This window comes from Vombatus ursinus, unplaced genomic scaffold (assembly GCF_900497805.2).
Source record: "Vombatus ursinus unplaced genomic scaffold, bare-nosed wombat genome assembly UNPS02014852.1, whole genome shotgun sequence".
NCBI lineage: Eukaryota > Metazoa > Chordata > Mammalia > Diprotodontia > Vombatidae > Vombatus > Vombatus ursinus.
The window spans coordinates 684,526-700,266 of record NW_020954630.1 but is presented as its reverse complement, the minus strand read 5'-3'; the positions used below and the strand labels follow the sequence as shown (position 1 = coordinate 700,266).

Sequence of the window (15,741 nt, the reverse complement as noted above, 5' to 3'; positions counted from 1 at the left end):
GAGTTCCAGGAAAAGACTGTAGTAGAAATAGTGCTGGATTTGGGAACAGAAAATCTGGGAATTTGTGTGAATTCAGACAAGTTATTCAATCTCTCCTGCCTGAGTTTTCTCATCCATAAAATACAGATAATACTAATTCTACTCTCTGCCTCACAGAATTACTGTGAAGTATCTCAGTATTAAATGAAATATACAAAAGTTCTTTGTGATCATGAAAGCTTTTGCATCATTGGATTTGTGTCCACATAATGGTAGACACTCCTTCCCTACAGTTCAGATCATTACTGATCTATGCTTTCTCATTTTAGGCAACTTTTGTCCATGCCCTCCCATCAATCATCCATATAGGACCCACTCCAAAAATCAAAGGCCTGTCTCTAGCTATTTCTCTATCTACTATACCGCATTGCATATATACATATATAACATATGTGTATATACATACATACACATATATGTATAATATGTGTATATATGGAGAGAGATATGACAATATATATCAAATCAATCAATCAACAGGCATTTATTGTGTGACTACTAGACTAGGTGCTAGGGATGCAAAGTGAAAAAGGAAGCAGGCCTTGTCCTCAGGAAGCTTACATTCTATCAGGGTAGACAATATATATACTTATAAGTAGATATAACATAAGTATAAGTATATACATGCACATCACCATTTGAGGAAGAAAGGGTTGATGATAAAGTTGTAATCAGGATGTGCTGAAGGGAATGGGATAGAAGAATAAAATAATGCAGTAATATACTCTCACCCCCTGTCCCTGAGAGATACTGCCTCAGTGCCTAGTTTCCTAACATCTTCCCTCTTGCTTTCCCTTGGACAGCCTGATCCCTACAAAGAGTCCCCAGGTACCCTGGACCTTCAAAGGACCATCCTCCTCCAGCTGCTTAACCAGACAACAGTAAGAGACTCCCTAAGCCACCTCAGCTCAAGCTGTGGTTTACAAGCCAGGCCTAGGCAGAAATACCCTAAACTCTATGACCTGAGGTGGAGAGTGGCCCAGTGATTACTGCTAAGGTTTCTGGGACAATCACAGGAAGTCAGCTAGCCTACAGTAGAAGGGCTCGTTTCACCTCCAAACTTACTAACTTTGAGACCTTAAGGAAACCACTTAACCTGTCTGTCCCATTGGTTTGTCACCTATAAATTGAAGGGGTTAGACTCAATGGACTTTCTGAAGAGTCCCCATTCTGTTTTTTCACAGTCCCTCATCATAGTTAGACACTGTCACTATGTTTCCATTCTCTTTAAAGTGCACACCTAGGGGGCAGAGCCAAGATGGCAGAGTTAAAGGAGTGACTTGCTTGAGCTCTCGCCCAAACTCCTCCAAATACCTATAAAAAATGGCTCTAAACAAATTCTAAAGCAGTAGAACCCACAAAAAGACAGAGTGAAACAAATTTCCAGCCCAAGACAGCCTGGACGGTTGATCAGAAAGGTATATCGTGCCAGGCTGGGAGAGGAGTGCAGTTTGGCGTGGGCGCGCAGGCCACAGCGACCCTGGAGCAGGCCTCAGAAGACTGAATCTCGGGCAGCTGTAGTGGTTTCCAGACTTCTCAACCCAGAAATGCCAAAGACAACTTGGAAGGTCAGTGGGAAAAGTCTGTGTCAGTGTGGTGAGAGAGAAGCCAGTGGTCTCAACTCCAGTACCTGAGCTCAGCAGGGGCAGCAGCTGCCTCCTGAGCTTCCGACCCACAGACTGAGAGGGAATCCAGAGGCTGATCAGAGGGGGATTGCAGGGATCTCTCTGCTGGTGCAGGATTCTCTTGTTTTGCCCATGCTTGGATCTGGGTCACAGTTCTGGGTGGCGGTCCTGGGGCAAGGAGGAGCGCTGGTGTGGTAGAGCTTGTAGTGGCTGTGGAGAGTAAACCCTCCTCACAGCTCCAAGAGAGAGAAGAGTGCTCCTAGACCAGAACACAGGCCAGGAAAGGAGTAAACACCTTGCCCTTGATCATACCACCTTGGAAGAACTGAAATTTACAGGTCCCTAGAAGTATCTCTGAACACAGCCACACAAAACCCCTGAAGCTTGGGACAGTACATTCTCCACACTGGAAACAGACTCCTACCTTAACAAAGAGTTTATAACTCAAGTAATTGGCAGGGATCATGAGCAAACAGTGCAAAAAAAGTCAGACTATATTATCTTACTTTGATGACAAAGAAGATCAAAACATACAACCAGAAAAAGACAAGGAAGCCAAAGTTCCTACATCCAAAGCCTCCAAGAAAAACATGAATTGGTCCCAGGCCATGGAAGAGCTCAAAAAGGATTTTGAGAAGCATATAAGAGAATCAGAGAAGAAACTGAAAGTGATGCTAAAGGAGACCTAAAAAAATACTGAAGAAAATAATACCTTAAAAAATAACCTAACCCAAATGGCAAAAGAGGTCCAAAAAGCCAATGAGGAGAAGAATGCCCTTAAAAGCAAAATTAGCCAAATGGAAAAGGAAGTCCAAAAGCTTACTGAAGAAAATACTTCCTTAAAAATTAGAATGGAGAAGTTGGAAGATAGGGACAATTTGAGAAATCAAGGCACTGTAACACTAATCAAAAGGAATGAAAAAATAGAAGAGAATGTGAAATATCTCATTGGAAAAACAACTGACCTGGAAAATAGAGCCAGGAGAGAGAACTTAAAAATAATTGGGCTATCTGAAAGTCATGATCAAAAAAAGAGCCTAGACATTATCTTTCAAGAAATTATCAAGGAAAACTGCCCTGATATTTTAGAACCAGAGGGCAAAATAGAAATTGAAAGAATCCACCAACCACCTCCTGAAAGAGATCCCCAAAGGAAAACCCCTAGGAATGTTGTAGCCAAATTCAAAAATTCCCAGGTCAAGGAGAAGATACTGCAAGCAGTCAGAAGGAAACAATTCAAGTATTGTGGAAACACAATCAGGATAACACAAGATTTAGCAGCTTCTACATTAAGGGTCCGGAGGGCATGGAGTATGATATTCCAGAGGGCAAAGGAGTTAGGACTGCAACCTAGAATCACCTACCCAGCAATACTGAGTATAATCCTTCAGGGTAGAAAATGGTCATTCAATGAAATAGGGGACTTTCAAGCATTCCTGTGGAAAGGACCAGAGCTCAATACAAAATTTGACCTTCAAATATAAGACTCAAGTGAAACATGGAAGAGGTAAACAGGAAAGAGAAATCATAAGAGACTTATTAAGATTGAACTGTTTACATTCCCGCAGGGAAAGATGATATTTGTAACTCATGAGTCGTTTGTCAGTATTAGGGTAGTGGGTGGGAAAAAATTATATGTTTGTATAGATAGATAGAGGGCACAGGGTGAGTTGAAGATGGAGTGATATCTGGAAAATAAAATTAAGGGGTGGGAGAAGATTATGCTGGGAGAAGGAGAAAAGGAGAAGTAGAATGAGGTAAAATATCTCACGTGAAACAGACAAGAAAAGGCTTTTACAGTGTAGGGGAAATGGGGGAAGGTGAGAGGGAATGAGTGAGTCTTATTCTCATAGGATTTGGCTTAAGGAAGGAATAACATACACAATGGGGTTCATCGAGAGGCATCATGACAGAGTGTCAAGGGCATTGGACTTGAAGTCAGAACACCTGGGTTCAAATCCCACTACCAACACTAGCTGTGTGACTCTGAACAAATCACTTAGCCCCTTGGTGTCTAAGGTTCCTCATCTGTAAAATGAAGGGGTTGGACCTGAAAGCTTCAGAGTTCCCTCTCCGTTCTAAATACCTGATTCTATGCAGGAGAATAAATGATGTCTGGGGGACTGAAAGAGGAAGGGGAAGGTAGAAGAGGGACACTCTGAAAGGGAGCCAGGAAGCCAGTGAAGAGAAAACCCAGATGCATCCAATATGTTAAGATACTCCCAGTTCAGCCCTGACCTACTAAGAGGAGGAGGGAAAGAAAAAAAAATTAGGAAAAAAGAAGAGGCAGAAGAGAAAGAAAGGATGCAAGAAGGCAGACCCACCTCCTCCCTCTCCCTCTTTATTATCAGCACAGCAAACTAAATTACAGTACTTGAGGGATTTCCTTATGTCTATGACCTTTAAGACAATACGTAGAGAATGGCGTGGGTCTACCGAGTGGGAGGACAGAACATGGAGCATGTTTGACAACAGTGGCAAAGCTGGTAACCTGCAGGATAGATGTGCCCCTGCCATGGACAGATGCCTCAGCCAAACCCTCTCTAGCTCTTAGCCCTCTTTCTATGTGCAGTCTATGAACAGGAGCTCACAAATGGATTTTATCCTTCGAAATCTAAATGGCAGCAGCATCAGAGATCTCTGTGAGGGCTGCTGTGAGGAGAGAGAGAAAGAGGAACTATACCTAAGCAGGCAACCAAGGAAGACACTGAAGGTAAGAATAACCTCAGAAAGAAATATTTAAGGGGATTGTTGGGAGGGTGGGGAAGGTGAGGCAAGAGAGGAGGGAACCAGAATGCTAGAGTCAGAGGAGTTGTAAAGGGCTTTTCCTGATTCCCAACCCCCTAGCCCCACTTCTAATGCTTTCCCTCCTTATCTTATATATTAAGTTTATTTTGTATGAATTTTGTATATCTTTCTTTCTGTACCTACACGTACATGTTATCTCCCCTGATAGAATATAAGCTCCTTGAGACCAGGGATTGTTTTAATTGTTTTGCCTTTGTTTCCCCAGTGACAAGCATCAGTAACTTGCATATAGTAGCTACTTGTTGATTAATCAACTAACTAATTATTTGTTTGGTGGAGGTCATACATTTTACAGGTCCCTCATTTTACAGATCCCTGGAGGGGTGAAGCACCTTGCCAAAAACACATAGATAGTAATTATGGGAGCCAGGATCCAAATCTAGGCCTGTCTTTTTCCCAGATTTGGTTTTAGAGATAATTCAGGAGACTCCAAAAGATCACTTTCCTACCCACTATCACTCCACATTAATGGACAAAGAAGGAAATGTTTTGCTAAAAACATATCCAGAGGACACAGAAGCATAACACCAGACTCTTAATAATAATAAAAATCAATATTATTAATTTTTATAACTAGCATTCATATATTGCCTATTATGTACCTGGCACTGTGCTAAGCACTTTACAATTATTATCTCATTTGATCCTCACAACAACTCTGAGAGGTAGCTGCTGTTATTATCACCATTTTACAGATAAGGAAACTGAGTCAAATAGAGGTTAAATGACTTACCCAGATCATAGCAAGTATCTGAGGTTGAATTTGAACTCAGGTCTTCCTGACTCCAGGCTCAGCACTCTATCCACTGTCCACCTAGCTGTCCTGAAGAGTCTGAAGAGAAAATGAGAGGGTAGAGGACTTTAGAGGTGGGGGTGGAGAGGAGGTGTACTTGGACTTCAGGTCCCAGGATATGTGACTGGATGAGAGTAATCAGCAGCTACATAGACATATCTAATCCCTTTAGGGATCAGAGGATGAGGAGAGAACTGGAGTCATCTATGAATAGCCTTAAGAGCTGACACCATCAAGGACACACTCCCTGTTCTTTCTTTTCCCACGAATTGGGGTTTCCTCCTTTGGCCTCTCCTATCCCTGCTGTCTTTTCCTTCAGCAGCCGTGTCTTTCCCTCATGGCATCAAAGTCTACCCCAGCCATCTCCTCCTTCCATCCAGGTTCTTATAATATCAATAATCACTAGCATTTGTATAGAGCTTTAAGGTTTGCCAACATTTAAACCTCAAAACAACTCTTCAACGTAAATGCTATTATCCCCATTTTACAGAGGAGAAACTGAGACCCAGACAAGTTAAGCAATTTGCCCAAATTTACACAGCTGGCAAATGTCTGAGACAGGATTCAAACTCAAGTCTTGCTGACTCCAAGCCCAGCATTCTATCTGCTATGCCACCTAGTTGTTCATGGGTCTCCTAACAATCCCCTCTACATTTTTGTCTTGACAAGTACAATAGCCCAAAGTATCACAGGGATGATTCTACACCTGGAATGTACTTGGTCCTCTCGTCTGTCTCTCAAACATTTATCTGCTCTCCAAAGTCAAACTCAATCCCAACTTCTACCAGGACTCACACTGCAGCTCACAATGGGCTCTCCTTCACTGAAGTCCTATAGCACCTGGTCAGAATCACACCATGTGGCCTTTAATCATCCTCTGCTTGGGGAGCAGGCACATGCTGCCTCCTCAGCTAAACTGGAAATCAAGATAGGACCTTCTACTTTTTTATATTCCCTTTGGGCTGAGAAGACAAAGTGTTCAGTAAGTATTGACTGATTGAATTACAGTCTCCCAGGAAGAGAAGACCTGGCCAGTGGACAATCCTTGGGAGTTTGCCTCTCCCAATTGGAAACAGTTCCATCAATATGGTAAGGAGAAACTGGGGATAAGGAAAGGAAAAATAAAGGGGAAAGATGAACTCTTAGGCAGAGCTCTAAGGAATACGAAGGGCCCCAATTCACTTTCCCTCTGGCAGCATCAGTGTTGCCCACCCAGGGCTGGGCAGCAAAGTATATGCTATGGAACTATGCCCAGAAAGTTACCAAAGTTATCAAACTTTGACTCACCATACCACTTCTAGGCCTATAACTCCAAGAAATCAAAGAAGGGGAGGAAAGGATCTATATACACAAATATATAGCAACTCGTTTTGTGGTAGCCCCAAACTGTAAACTAAGGGGTGGTTTTCCTAGTAGGGAATGGCTAAACAAATTATGTTCTATGAATGTAATGGATCAGAAGAACTCTCAAAGTTAAGTTTTTATTTATTACCTCAACTTTACAGATGAGGAAATTGAGGCAAAGAGAAGTTCAGTGACTTGCCCGGGGTCACATAAGTAGTAAGTGTCTGAGGCCAGATTTAAACTCAGGTCTGCCCAGTACTCTAGCCACAACACCACTTAGCTCTACTGAAGTGTCTGAAAAGGAAATGGGAGGGTAGGGTACCTATGGGGGAGGATAGTAAAATAGGGGAAAGAGGCAATGAACCTGGAGTTAGGCAACCTATAAACTAAAGGGCTTATTACTGCTTCCCAAGTCAACAGGAAGGGTAATGAGACCTTTGGAATAGGATATGCAGCAGAACCAATGGAAGAAGATGTAGGTCAAAATGGTTGGGACATAGACCTTGGAGAGGGAGATTGGGACTGGAAAAAGAGGATTCAGGCTTGAGGGGAAAGGATTTGAACAAGGAAAAGGGAGACAAGTCTAGGGGCAGAAAAGACTTAGGATCATATCCCTGCAGCTCTTCAGAGCTCAAGTCTGGGGCAATGTGGACCATTTGATTTGGGGATTTGCAAATCCATTTTGGTTGCTTGCTTAGTTTGTGCATTAGTTTCTCTGAGTCCTAAGTGGAACTGGAGGGGAAGTGTGAACATATCCTTATACATAAACAGAGTAGACAGCCACTGACATGTTATGATATAAGGGCCTCTGCAAACATCAGCCCCAACCCAAAAGTATATCTCCCTCAGAATCACAAATACAGAGTTGGGAGGGACTCTGGAGGTCACATAATTCAACCTCTTCATTTTACAAATGAAGAAACTGAGACCCAGAGAGGAGAAGAGTCAGGATTCAAATCAAGATCCTCTAACTCCAAATCTATATTCCATGAACCTCTCCTCATTCTCTTCTTGCAGAACATATTTGTTGTTGTTCAGTTGTGTCCAATTCTTTTTGACCCCTTTTGGGTTTTTCTTGGCAAAGATACTGGAGAAGTTCAATATTTCCTTTTCCAGCTCATTTCACAGATGAGGAAACAGGCATGCAAGGTTAAGTGACTTGCCCAAGGTCATACAGATAGTAAGTGTGTCTGAGGCCAGACTTGAATTCAGGAAGATGAGTCTTCCTGACTCCAGGCCCAGTACTCTATCTACTGCACCACTGCTCAGGTGGAGCACCAAAGTGGGGGTTTCTTTCTGCTTGGTTCTCTGCTTCTCCTCATCTCCTTCTCAACAAAATTATTGCCTGTGTCTCTCCAGGTGATGATGTTTCATAATGACACTCATATTGACTATCAAGCTAAGAAAGTCACACACCAGGTATGGGCATGCTTCTCTAAGTGCTAAGGTAGGAAGAATTGAGTTTTCTGAAGGAGCTTTGACAACCAGCCAGCATGCTGGGGGGTGGGGTGGGGGGGTGAAGGGCTGAAAGCCAGGTACTCTAATCTGCCTGAAATCCTTCCCTTGCCCTCTCCTCTTCCACTAGGCTGAGAACCTCAGAGAAGGGTGGTGCTCTGGCTGCTGTGAAGACAATGGAACCCTGGGGGCCCTTGAGAGAAGAGAGGGAGAAGAAGTCAAAGAAGTGCCTCCTATTAGCACTGATCATGGTGGTCAGGTCCTAGGGAACTCTGGTTCCACAGAGAAGAGATTGGCTCACCTTTCTGAAGTTTCCCATGAAGCTAGAGGGCAGTTTGATCTCGGACTTAGTAAATACCCTACAGAAACCTTTCCTGTCTTCCCCACAAGCTAAACCATGCTCTAGTCTACCTTGAATAAGGTAAGTCAACATATACTAAATGCTAAATCCTACTGTGTTCTCAGTCATGTTTTAGGCCCTCTGGGTAATACAAGAAAAGTCGAAGATGCAGTCCCTGCCTTCAAGAAGCTTACAGTCTAGATGGGGAGCTAAGTCACTACAACCAAGAAACAGAGAACATTACATACTATTTAACCAAGTGCCAAAGGAATCTCAACCCTGCCACTCTGTTACAGCCTAGAATGGCCATGACATTTGATGTGGGATTCCAAAAAGTGGGAGGTGTGGAATAGAAGTAGTGAGGAAAACAGCCTTAATTATAATAATGTTTGCACATTTAATAAGGAGAAATGAGACAGTGAGGTTTGGTGGATAAGGGCAGACCTCAGAGTCAAGGAGACTTGGGTTCAGTCTTATCTATGTGAGTATGGACAAGTCATTTGACCTCTTGGTGTCCCAAGGCAACTCTCCAAGACTCTTAAGTTACAGATAATTGCTGAATTGAAGCTCTCCCTCGAGAGAAAATTTCCACACTACAGATGAAATCCCAGCTCAGAACCAAAGAGAGACAGGTAAAATGGAGCCTTGATGCCAGGTTGAGGAATTGGACTTGACAACCAGGCAAAGGGGAGTTATTGCCTGGTGGATATCCTACTGAACTCTGTCTTCTCTTCTATTTCCAGACCTAGTGCAATGCCCAGCAGGAACAGAGCACCACGAGAAATACTTTACTTATGCTAAAGCAATAATTCTGGGAAATAAAAGGTCCTGTGTTCCATTCCCTCCAGGTGGCAGCAGGAACCAGTCACCATCTGTTGTTGTTTGTCCTTCTTTTTCAAAGAGGAATAATGGCATCACAAGATGCCATACTTGACTAGTATGGGAACTGGATTTAAGTGAGGCGAAGTAGCACAAAGTTGTCAGCCTCACTCTCTCTTCTTGACTCATTGAAATCCAGTGGCAAGAAAAAGTCGGGACAATTGGCCATGGCCCAGGATGCAGTGGATGACTTTGATGTCTGACTAAGTTCTAAGTGCTCCACAGCGCCTGTTTCAGCCACCTTCATGGTTATTGGAATAAATTGTTTTCATCTACCCATTCTGCCAGGGGAGTCTTCACATTTTGAGGTAGACATGCCCCAAATCACTGATGAGTTTGAGGCTCATCAGTTACCCTCAATTTGGTATAGCCCGTCCTCTGAGAAAGTTTACCAGAGTTCAGCCACTGTGCATGCTATAACTTCTTGGAGCCCCAGGTGAGAGTGAGGTGAGAAATGAATACCAAATGTGAATGAGCAGCCCTGAGAATATCTCAGCAGGCCCTCACATCAAAGGTGTTAGTCTTCCTTGAGTACCACATACACCCCAACTAGTCACCATAGACAATGGAGTTAAGAAGCTACAACTGGATTAAGAGAAGGAAGGGTTCTTTGATTTCTCTCTCCCTACTTCCATGTTGTTGCTACGTCCTCAGTTTCTTTACACCATGCCTGAACTTCACTTCCTCCTTCAGTTTGTAATAAAACATCTCCCTTTTCCTGATCACCCTCACAAGACAGGGTCATGTAATCTCCCCAGAAAAGAACAAGGCACTTCCAGAAGGCCAGGTTACATTCCAATTGACTATAAACTGCTCTAGGGCAAGGACTATTGATTGTGTCTTTAGGTAAACAAATGTCAGACCCAGACCTCTAGATTCAAACTTGAGGGTCTCTCAACAATAATAGTAATCTTGGTGGCTTGTGCCCTTATTCAGAATCTGGGAACATCAGAATTGGGTTTATGTTTCTCAAAGTCTCTTCAACTACCTTGAAACCCCTTGGGTTCACAAAAATATTAAACATAGAACAGCTTTGTTTAACACAAAAAGAACCCATATCTGAATTCTTGACTAAGCAATAGAGAGTTCCTGCTGGTAAGCTCCAGAGGTTTGATTCCCAGTCCCCACAAACCCATATCACTTAGTGAAAGTACCTGCCTTTTAAATGGAATCACAGGTCTGATAGCCCTTGTAGCATCTGTGATATGGGTAGATGTCCAATGCTACATCTCCCCACTCACCTCCTTCCCTACACAACTCCATTGGCCTGCAGTGGTCCCTTCATTCCAGTCCATACCCAACTTTACTTCTGCCTTCTCTCAGCATCTCTCTCCATTCTAGGCACCTTGTGTCTCCCACACACACGCACACACAAAAAACAAGCCCTTCTGCTTCACAGCTCCAAGTTTCTCTTCCCCCCCTTAAGGTCACTCACCTGGAAGCTTCATTCTCCTCTTGTCCATATGCCCTGTGAATTGCAGGGAAAGGAAGGGGAAGGAGAAGTTGCCTCAACTCTTATCAGCCCTTGCCTACTGCATTTGTATCAGCAGAAAAACAATGTGTTAAACATAATAAACATTTAACGGATGTTTCTTAAATGGAATTTAACCAAATCGAATTGAATATGTTAGAATTTTTCAATGGTGAGACCTTTCACCCCTTTCCCTAGGAAATTAAGTCAAGTATCACAGGCAACTAAACAAATTGACTCGGATGACGGAGATAACTGATGATGAAGTTTTCAAGATGAGGGAAACAGAATTTGGAGATGACTGGTCAGCAAGTCATTAAATAATTCTAATTAAGGGACCTAATGGACATGCGTACTTACTAGCTTCCTTTAAAAAAGCCTCAGTCCTTTCCTGCTAGCAATTTTCAGTCTAAGGCAAACATAATCAACACAGAGTAACAGATACAAGGGTTTTCATCTCATGCAGAAGGAAGAGGGGAAAATCCTTTAGGTTTTCTTATTTGCCTTCCTCTTAAGTCCAAACTGCTTCTCCCCATTCCAAAAGGCCTAAATTTTCACGAGTTTCATCTTTTATCTGCAATAAGTGAGATACCTCAAAGGGAGACTCTATTTGTTATTAGGAACAAGGTTCCAATAGACTCAAGCTTTTTAGTAATGTTACAGTTTTGGTGTTAGCTTTTATCACCCTCTAAGAATTGCCATGGAGCAGCTAGGTGGTGCAGTGGATAGAGTGCCAACCTGGAGTCAGGGAGACTCCTCTTCCTGAGTTCAAATCTGGCCTTAGACACATACTAGCTATGTGAACCTGGGCAAGCCACTTCACCCTGTTTCCCTCAGTTTCCTCATCTGTAGAATGAGCTAGAGAAGGAAAAAAGAAAACCACTACAGTATCTTTGCCAAGAAAATCCAAAAAAAGGAGCCATGAAGAGTCAGACACAACTTAAAAAAAAAAACAACTAAACAACTATCCAACTAAACAACAACAAAAAGAATTGTCACAGAAGAGGTAAATGTTTCCCTCAAGACACCATGATCCCAAGCTTCTCTCCTCCCTCACCTGGAAGCTTCATTTTCCCCTTGTACATATGCTTTGTGGATTTTGGGAAGAAGGGGATGTTCCTTGGCACTTTAATAAGTATCATAGGATCATAAGATCTAGGTCTGGAAGGCATCTTTCAAGTCCAATCCCTTCATTTTACAGATCATAAAACCGAGGCCCAAAGCAATTAAATGATTTGCCTGGGATCCCCTAGCTAGAGTCTAAGGTGGAATTCAAACTTAGGTCTTTCTGACTACAAGCATTCTATTCACTATATCACACTGGCTCTTTAAGATCTATTCTCTGACAGTAGATGCAACATTCTATACCCATAGTCCTCAACCTTTTCAAGGAAAAGAAGGAAATTAGGCTTTAGTTTCAGCTTCTAGTGGGCCACTCCTTAATTATTAATAGGCACACTTGCTAGCTGTATGTATAATACTTTAAATTTTGCAGATTACAGTAGGACAGAAAACTTAGAGCTGGTAAGACCCTTAAAACTCAAAAGTTATATCATCCAACCCCCTCCATTTTCAAAGGAAGACTCTGAAGCCCAAACAGGCAAAGTCACATGGTCAAGGTCACATAGGAAGTAAACAGCTCAGGTAGGATTCACACCAAGGTTTTACAACTCTAGATACAGTATAGTTTTCATTACCCCATACAATTTTGCTGATGACATCAGAGTGTCTCTTGCCAGCCTTTTCCCAACTCTCAAGTAAATCAGTGATAAAATAGAGGAGAAGGGAATGCCCTCTTCTTCTCTTGTTTTCCCATTAATTAAACAGATATCAGAGTTAATTTGAACATGAAAACCATACCCTTAGACAAGTAATATTTAAAGGAATAGGTAGATATTATTCTAGCCCATCACTCCTTCCTTCTGAGGAGAGCAAAGTGTTGGTCTCTGACCCTAATTTCGTGCTTCCCTTCCTGGAAGGAATTAAAGTCCCCCTTGGAGAAGGATGAGGGGAGAAGAGGTTAGAGATGTCTACTCTGCCTCCCTTCAAGCCACACAATGACAATCCCATAGCCCTCACTACAAACATGTGTATATATGATCTCATTTAATCATCACAACAACCTTGTGAGGTAGGTACTATCCACAGTATTCTCTCATCCAGGTTAAAATCCTCTCTTCATCCAACCCATCCTAATATGACATAATTTTAAGCCCCTCCACTATGTTGTTTGCCCTCCCGTGTATGTTTGTGAAAGACACTCCAGCTTCATGACTCATGAATTCCTTATCTATAAAACATAAGGATTATACTCAGGGACCTCTAAGGCACCTCCCAGCCCAAATCTATGGTCAGATGCCCTGGAATGCAAATACTCTTCCAAAATTATGGTCTCACAACTGATCCAGCCTTCTAAATGTAAGCTTAACAACAGGACCATCACTTCCTTTGTTCTAAACATGCTTCTCTCGTGTACTCTGAGACATTTTGAAGCAGCTACTATTCACATTGTCAACATCAAAAATAACTAGAAGAGTTCTATGTCTCTGATTATGCAGGGCAATATCTGTATAGGCAAAGCAAATATCTCACTTTTGTGGTAAATTCAAGGGATATCAAGAAGTCTCCAATTTACAACCCTAAATCCCCCTCCCCCAAAAAAATCCCTTCCCTATCACCTGCTTATGGCTGTCTGTAGTTCTGCTGTTAGTGAGTCATAGCAGAGGCTGGATGTACTTCATTGGGCAGTGGACTGATTTCTTAAATTCTCTTTCAGCTTCAAGACTCTATTATACTAACCCTGAAGAAGACAGATCTTAGAAAATATAGTGTGGTGTTAGCAGAGAGTATACTGGTAAATGTTTAACAAGAGGCTCTCAAAAAAATACTGTGTGTTCAATACTTTTAATCTGCATTATCAACATTTTCTTAACTCAAGACACTCAATATAGCCATTTGTGAGGGAGAAATATTCACATTGAAAATTTAGCCATCAGCTCTCAGAGTCTGGCTGTAGTACACCCCTGGGTGTAAGGGAAAGCAGTGGATTTGTTCATGGGAAACATAGGTTTGAATCTGACTCTGTGCCTTACTACCCGTGAGAAATTGGACAAGTCACTTAACCTCTATGGGCTTAACTTCCTGCTCTGTAAAAAGAGGGTTATAATTAAATGACCTCCAAGCCTATGAAGTGTCTCCACCAAATTGGAAGGTTTAGCACTAGCTGCTTCCCTTTTCAACCAAGGGCAGATCAAACGAGTGTTTCTAAAGGTAGCGGAAGGCATTCTGAGAGCCTCAGATGAGGTGAGCAATTTCCTTTCTTTATGGGTGCTAGAGAACCAAGCAATCAATCAACAAACCTACTATGAGCAAGAGAGAGGGGGAGGTAATAAAAACTAATAATAATAAAATAGTTAGCATTTACATAGTAAGCGCTTTAAAGTTTAAATGGCACTTTACATCTTATTTGATCTAATTCCTCCCCTCAAGGAGCTTGTATTCTCTAGGGGGAAATCACATGTACACATAGCAGTAGACACTGAACAAGCTAAAAAACAAGATAATGGGGAAAGAGGAAGACTTGAAGGTGCAGGTCAGGAAAGATTTTGTGCAGAGACTGTCATCTGATCTGAGATTTGAAGACAGGGATTCTAAAAGGAGGAGTTGAAGAGGTGGTGCTTTCCAGATATGGAGGACAGACAACCTGTGCAAAGGCCCAGAGATGGTGAGCTAGAAAATGACAGATCGGGAATGCCGCGTGAGAGGAGCAACAAGCAGGCCACTTTAACTGGACAGTAAAGAGTGTGGAAGGGAGCGGTGTCTGAAAAGGGAGGCTGGGTCTAGATTGTGAAGGAAGCAGGCCACCAGAGGGCCTCCAGAGGCTGCCCAGAGGCTCGGAGCTTTCTAATTCGACAGCACCGGCCAGCTGTCGCTATCCTTCAGGAAGAGTTGACTGTAGCCATGCACAGGTAGGCTGCCGGCTGAAAACCCTTCCCCAAAAGGCGGGCAGGCAAGCAGGCTTGGGCGGGGCTCCTGGGAATTGCAATATCCCTCCTCTCCTTTTGGGTCAGAGCACGGGGACAAACAGGAAATGGGGCGAGATCTCTCCCAGGCTGGGCTCAGGAAGGGTTCCTGGGGATGCGCGGTCCCCTACCAGGGTTCCGAACTGGAGCCGAAACGGCCCCCTGGAAGGACATTGGGAGAACCATGCAGACCTGGGCTTCCTGGATCCCGGGATGCTAGAACTGTGCTCCCTCTGGACTCCCAGCCCAGCGAACCAGCTTGTCCGAGATTCGACCTCCCCGAGTGCCTGCCTGCAGCCTCCTCCAGCCTCCAGCCTCTTCCAAGTCCCCAAGGTCCCCAGCCAGAACGAAGAGAGCCTGACTTTGATCCCTGACCCTGACCTAGGACCAAAGAGGAGAGCACCGGCCTCCTAGCTCTTCCCACCGGAGGAATGAGGAGCTGGGGATTGAGCCGGCTGACCAGGTAAAAGGATGAAGGGAGGGCATGGGCAGTGGCATCGACTCTAGACTAGAGTTAAGGACACGTCCACCCCTCCCCTTTTCCTCAATTCTGGGCTAGATCTCCCTGCTGGAGAAATTAGAAGGAAACCAGCCGCCTGTAAATTGCCTTCACCAAGAGCTATATCCTGGGGGAAGCTGAACACTAAGCCACATAATATCCACGTAGGAAGGCCACATGATTTAGAGCTGAAAGGACTCAAGAGATGATCTAGTTAAAATGATTCATTTTACAGATGAGGAAACTGAGGATAAGAGGTGAAGTGGTTTGCTACCAAAAGTTAGTGGTCAAGTTCTAAACCCTAAATCTTTTGAATCTTGAATCTATTGTTTTTTCCACACACTCCGCTGAGGGGGGAGGAGGAAGGAGAGGCTGTGAGTGTTGGTGAGGTTGACAGATCCCTGAGGGTCCTTATTCATGGAAGGCCCCCCCCCCCCCCCCCCCCCCCCCCCCCCCCCCCCCCCCC

At 43.4% G+C, this 15,741-nt stretch overlaps 1 protein-coding gene and 1 long non-coding RNA gene across 4 annotated transcripts in view; one reads left to right on the top strand and one right to left on the bottom strand.

Moving 5' to 3' along the window:
• Positions 1-9,277, top strand: part of LOC114027068 — a 25,452-nt gene extending 16,175 nt beyond the window's left edge. For 2 of the 3 annotated variants that reach the window (XM_027840907.1, XM_027840905.1), the window contains 6 exons: positions 843-920; positions 4,237-4,377; positions 6,274-6,354; positions 7,969-8,028; positions 8,195-8,485; positions 9,148-9,277. In XM_027840907.1, the coding sequence (XP_027696708.1) occupies positions 843-920; positions 4,237-4,377; positions 6,274-6,354; positions 7,969-8,028; positions 8,195-8,458 (624 nt within the window). In that variant the 3' untranslated portion in view covers positions 8,459-8,485; positions 9,148-9,277. The remainder of the gene's footprint in view (positions 1-842; positions 921-4,236; positions 4,378-6,273; positions 6,355-7,968; positions 8,029-8,194; positions 8,486-9,147) is intronic. The other variant, XM_027840906.1, reaches the window with a different exon arrangement.
• Positions 5,267-15,741, bottom strand: part of LOC114027069 — a 26,540-nt gene continuing 16,065 nt past the window's right edge. The window contains exon 3 of the long non-coding RNA XR_003567205.1: positions 5,267-5,304. This is a non-coding gene — a long non-coding RNA (uncharacterized LOC114027069). The remainder of the gene's footprint in view (positions 5,305-15,741) is intronic.